This window comes from Babesia bigemina, scaffold Bbigscaff_57334, assembly GCF_000981445.1.
Source record: "Babesia bigemina genome assembly Bbig001, scaffold Bbigscaff_57334".
NCBI classification, from domain to species: Eukaryota; Apicomplexa; class Aconoidasida; order Piroplasmida; family Babesiidae; genus Babesia; species Babesia bigemina.
In genome coordinates this window covers 1-6,190 of record NW_012237001.1, presented here as the reverse complement: position 1 = coordinate 6,190, position 6,190 = coordinate 1, and the positions used below count along the sequence as shown (strand labels likewise).

Genomic DNA, 6,190 nt, shown 5'->3' with positions numbered 1-6,190 from the left:
AGGTTAGCACTTTGCTTGGTCGTTCAGTCGTAACCTAATCTAGGTGCTATTTAGTTCACAGGTTGCGCTAGAGTAATCAAAAACATTAGACTACGTTTGTCGGTTAGGTGAGTAGGTGAGTAGTTACGTGAGTTACTGTGAATTACAGACGTGATTACAATTACGGTTGCAGGTAGGATATCTTGGCAAGCCTTCCGACTTGCGCTGCAGCCAACAATGACTGCGCCGTTATCCTGTGCGATGACGGTATCCTCAGGTGTGAGCGTATGTGGAGCACATCCAGCCTGCCAACCATTACGCAGATGAGGTAGAAGAGGGATAGTGACCAGAGCGCCACGGTCATCCACAGGAACGGTGAGCGGATGGTGAACATGAAATTATCAATGGCTTTGAATAACTGCACAAGATGTGAGTCCTTCTCAAATGACTCCGCGAATACTGTACAGAAATCTCTGCACGTGCGTTTTTTCTCAATGCCTGCACTTCCGTTCAGCCTCTCTGGATCGCCGAGAACGAAGCCGTACTTCGCCAATGTCGGCAGCGTGGAATTGCACTTTACAATGGATTTGCATTTGGGATCGTGATATCGTGGTGGATCATGTTTGGATGTAGTTCTACAATCTTTGATGCACGCCTTTTCATGGCAATTCGATCCCCTGGAACCGCATTTGGAATTGCACTCATCATACAGTTTCTTCAGCAGATCGTAGAACGATGCCGTCAGATAGACAATCCAGGACAGATACTTATCGGCGTGTTCTGACGAGAACGTCTCGTAGATGGTGTGACTGATGGGACGCAGATAAGGACCGCATACGATGGCTTCCCTTGATAAGCATACGAGACTGCCCAGGCTACCATCGGAGTGGCCCTTCTTCAATGCCGAGTGACTAGGGGTAAATAAGTGGTAGACGTTCAGCTCATTATACTGACGTCCGAAATTAGCTGCTTTAACTTTCTCCTCAAATGCCTCTTTCTTGTGTTTGTTACCGTGCATACCCCAGCGATCGGTGAGGTGATGGTAGAAGCTGAACATGTCCGCCAGCGTTTTCGGCGCACTAGGCAAAAGGCAGTTGAGGTAACTGCACAGTCTAGTGAGAGGGGAGTTAGGACGGCCACAAAAATCGTAAAGCACCTCGCATATATTGCGGCCCATCATCGTATGCGACGCGGTGGCACCGATGTCAGCGAAGCCCATCGGAGTTCGGCACGGCATACCAGGTGTACTACCACACGTGCCACATGACAGACTGGATCCCCTAGCCGTAACCGAATGCGGCAGGTGGCCTTTCAAACCGTCCTCCAAGAACGATTGCAGTGGCGACTTGACGCCGCAGTTGGGATATTGGCCACCCGTTTGGTTGCCACTTTGGTCATGCCGTTGGTCGCAGTCTTGCTTAGGGCACTGCTTCGTGTTGCACTGCCAGCCGGACCCACCGATGTACCTGCCGTAGTGGCACTCCCTCCAGCCGCTGAGCTGAGTTGTAAGTTGACACTGCTGCATCAGGAAGTACAGCTGGTGGTAGAGGCGCTTGAGCAGGTCGAACAACGTACACAGCAGCTGAATCATGCTGGTAGGGTAATCTAATTTCAGCGAGTTGCTGGAGAAATCACAGGCGTAAATTCCGTCCTTGTGACCGTGGCCTAGGATAGCGGTGAGGACGGCGTGGGAGTCAGATGAGACCTTGTACAGATATTCGTTAACGTCAGTGTGATGGAAGCGAGATGGGTGCGCATCGAAAGGCTGCAGCTTCTTTGAACCTGGATTCAGCTTGTCCTCCTTCATGAACTCAGACTCAATGTGCTTCATCAGTTTGCCGTACACGGGGTTGAACTGCAGACCGTTGCACCAGACGAGAATTTCGTAAACGGAGCACGGAGCCCTGGGTTTGTCAACACGGGTAAGGTGGCAGACTCTGAAGTACGTCTTTAAGAAATCATAGAGTTTTCGGATGAGACCACTTTCCTCCGCGATGGTTACATCAAGCTCGTCCGACCCGGATGTCGATTGAGGAATGTCGGTGACGGGAGATGACAGATGACTGAACAAATTATGCGTTTTATTGTTTAGGTGTTTGAGAATGCTGCTACCATTGAAGTCTTGTCTGTGATTCAGCTCGCCGTGCTCAGCGTTCTCAGGACGACGGACGTCATACCCGTTGTCGCGGAAGAAGAGAGCGTGGAGGCTTGAGGTGCCGTCAGCTGGGTGATAGATTTTGTGGCCATCCCAACCGCTGTATTCAAGTCTATTCTTGAGTTCAGTTAGAGCGTCGTATAAGATGGGCGTGATGGTCCAACAGATTTTGGCGTAGTTTCTACTTTCCGCCTCGGTGAGTTTCTCCCATTCGATGGTCCTCAAAGAATACGTTGAAACGTATGCCTTCTTGAGCTCTTTGACGAGAGGGGTGAAGCCAGCTTTAAGAGCATTGAGGAGTGAGGGGCACTTGGCTTCGCCGTAGGTAGCGGGCTTGAAGGAGGTGATGGCATTATTGAGGGCATCGAGGTTTTTGGTGAAGACATGATCGAAGTGTTGTGAACCGACAAGTTCTCCAAACAACTTAGCTAGCGCCTCACGCGTTGGCTGAATTTTCTCAAAGTCCGTCGTAAAGTCCTGCTGTTTATGCAAATCATGCAGAAATCTGTTGACGCTACCGAAGAATTTGGAAGCAGCCTGGCTTAGCAGGGACTCCTTTTGAGGTGTGAACTTAGGGTTCATGTCTCTAATACCTCTAATTGACTTTTCGTTAGTAATGAAATCCCGTTCAAATGCCGTCATAAAACCTTTGAAACCAAGGGTTAAGTCACGTGAAATGTCTCTCGGCAAAAGTTCGAGTTCCTTTTGGACCTTTCGAGAGAATGCCGTCAGCAGCTCTTTCAGTGACTCAATGTACTGCTTCTGCGCGTGGATGTTTAGAGCGTTCCTAGCAATCTTAACCTCCTGTTGAACTTGGTTGTCAAGCAACGTGATGGTGGCGTCTCGAGTTGGAATCATGCCGTTCAAGACATCCGTGGTAGTTTTAATCAGACCAGTCTCCAAACTCTTCTGCAGATCGGTGAGATCTTGCTTGATTTTGTATATACTACCTCTGAGATTTGATGTTTCGCTAAAATACGTATTCTTCAAAAGTCTTAGGTTGTCTCGGGCGTGGCCTCCAACCTCTCTGATGGTCGTGCACAGGGATTCCAGGTCGTCGGTTATTTTTTTGAATGGATCGTTAAAGGTTTCAGCGTTTATCTCATCTGTGCCACCGGTGAGGGTTTTTTCAGGTTCGATCATTTTTAAAATAGCTTTAATTTCATCCCTAATGTTCTTGATCGCTTTAGGAAGGGTTCCATCTAGGTTTTCTATGTCGCCGGCGGATGTGGCTATACTGTCTTCTTTAACTTGCATTTTATATTTCAAAAACCCTGCTTCACCGAGACCAGATATTTTATCGATCGAATCGCCGCCACCTGTTAACGGATCAGTCCCGATGTGCTTGGTAGTCACAGCGCTTATTGCCGAGATAGCATTGTCCACGGCTTTGACGTGGTTTTTATTCTGTGCAGCAGTATCTTTAAGTGACGTTTTGAGGTTATCGTAGAACTCATCAGCCACAGCAAACGCGTCGTCCAAGTAAGCTGCTATACTGGTCTCAGGCTTACTAGACACTTTGGGGTCGAGGGCGAATGAGTGGAGTTCTTTAGCAGCTTGCCTGACTTTTGAGTGAAGCACTAGGAGCGTTACTTCGACCGCGTATAATAGATCATTTTTTTTAGTGGCACCTTGCCTATTTCCCACAAGTACATCTTCTACTGCTCCAACAATCTCTGCAACCTTGGTATGAAGCTTCTCACCTATTCTCGTGGCAAAAACATTGCAACCACTCTGGATAGCTTCAAGGTTTTTCTGAGCGGCGCCTTTGGCTTCTCTAATTTTTTGATTAATCAGATCACCGGCCTCAGATGCCTCTTCCGTGAATTTTTTTTCTATCTGCTCCTTAAGAACTTTGATGATTTCATCTTCACGGTTTTTACCGGAGTTAAACTTCACATCTGTATTATTCTTGACATAGCCCCCAGCATACACAGTGAGATAATCCTCAAGATACCCTTTTTTCCGCGGTTCACCCCTTCTCGTAGGCTCCGTTCCCAGAATATCGTCCAACCATTTTTTTAAAACGTCACCCCAAAAATTCATTGTGAAACTCGCGCCATAACTGTTTGTTTTACTTTTCATTGCACCAATACCACTTTCGTTCCTTGGCCCTCCATGAATTTTCTTAACCTGATCCCTAAACTTTACGAATATCTCTTCCAGAGTTTTAGCAGTGTCTCCAACACTAATATATTTTCTACCGAGTTCCCCTATATTACTTTTAATCTCCTTTACCTGCCCTTCAATTGCCTGCTTCACCTTATACAGATCCTCTTTCAATTCCCCGTCCATCGTTCTTACAGCCTCAAGCGCTGTTTTCACCTCCTCGATTACTTTATTCTTCGCCTCTCTCGCAAGCGCAAACAGGTTATCGCCCGCTGACTGTAGCTTCTTGGCTTCTTCACGTATTTTCTCCGGTTTAATGCTCTTATCCTCCTTATCAAACTCTTTCAGTATGATATCCAAATGCCCTTGGACAGTAATGACGGAACTCTCCGCATCCCTGATCCACCTTTCCAGCTCACCGATGTATGTCTTCAGCTGACCATTGATATCGTTGAGCTTCTGCAAAATGACCTGAATTTTTTTCGTGAAGTGCGTGACAAGAGTATTTACTTCCTTGCAAATGTGATCGTTGACCTTGCTTTTGACGCCATCAAGAGTGGCAGTAATCTTATCCTTAGTCGCCGCCAACTTCTCTTCCTCCTTTTTCGCTAACTCGCTCAGCCGATTTTTTTCATGCACCAGCGTCTGATGGACACTCACAATTTTGTCACGCAACTTTTCGTTAAAATCATTAATTGCGTCTTTGTTGCTATTGTGGCTATTTTGGACATCTAAGTCATTAGTGAAGTTTTCAGCTTTCCGCTGACAATCTGCCAAGCTCTTCTTCACCAAGTCCTCGTTCAGTCCACTTTGCTCGGCGTCATCTGCAAGAGAATTATCAATTGAAATTTCACTTACCGTTTTGTTAAGTTGCTGCATTTCTCTACCGAAATTCTTTATTTTATTCTTAATGCTTTCATTCGACGACTTCACTTGCTTATTGTACCTGTCGACGTTCAGGCTTAATGTGGGAAACGCCTTGCAAAAACCATCGTGACCTAGATTCAAATTAGGCTCTAAATGATCATTAATTAATGTATCTATAAATTTCTTACCTGTTTCGTAAGGCTGTTTCTCGCTGACATCTTTAAGCACCTGATACAAAAATCCCATCACCCCGTCACACAGCCTGTCAAGGTCAGAGTAGACAATCCCCTGGCCAGTGTAGCCTTTGGAGGATGGATTGAAGCCGAGGAAGGTTTCGAGGCCGGTGCAGAGGTTATTAAGGAGGTTAGTAGGGTCATTATTTGAGGTGTTTTTAAGGTTTTAAATTTTGTCAAATTTCTTGTCAAGCTCCCTAGGCGGCACATGGTTAGGGCAGTGGCAAGAGGTGGAAGAGGGGAAGTGAAGGGTGACAAGGCACAAGTTATTGCTATGGTTTAGAGAGGTCATAGCGGTATTATGGCGAAATAATTCAAGGGTTGTAGAGTGGATAAAGGGGCGATGTAGAGTGGGTTAAGGGGCGATGTAGAGTGGACACAGGGGCGATGTAGAGTGGATAAGGGGGCGATGTAGAGTGGGTTAAGGGGCGATGTAGAGTGGATAAAGGGGCGATGTGGAGTGGATTAGGGAGCGATGTAGAGTGGGTTAGGGAGCGATGTAGAGTGGGTGAAGGGGCGATGTAGAGTGGATAAAGGGGCGATGTAGGGTGGGTAAAGGGGCGATGTGGAGTGGATTAGGGAGCGATGTGGAGTGGATAAAGGGGCGATGTAGGGTGGATTAAGGGGCGATGTAGAGTGGATAAAGGGGCGATGTTCAGTGGATAAGGGGCGATGTAGAGTGGGTTAGGGAGCGATGTAGAGTGGATAAAGGGGCGATGTAGAGTGGGTTAAGGGGCGATGTAGAGTGGGTTAGGGAGCGATGTAGAGAGGATAAGGGGCGATGTAGAGTGGATTAGGGAGCGATGTAGAGTGGATAAGGGAGCGATGTGGAGTGGATTAGGAGCGA

At 47.1% G+C, this 6,190-nt stretch overlaps 1 protein-coding gene across 1 annotated transcript; it reads right to left on the bottom strand.

Annotated features, from left to right (window-relative positions):
- Positions 1-160: 160 nt before the first annotated feature.
- BBBOND_0000990 (hypothetical protein, conserved) lies at positions 161-5,356 on the bottom strand (the record flags this gene model as incomplete). Its single annotated transcript, XM_012914943.1, has 1 exon — positions 161-5,356. The coding sequence occupies one exon, from the start codon at positions 5,354-5,356 to the stop codon at positions 161-163; it is 5,196 nt and encodes a 1,731-aa protein (XP_012770397.1).
- Between the last annotated feature and the right edge of the window lie 834 nt (positions 5,357-6,190).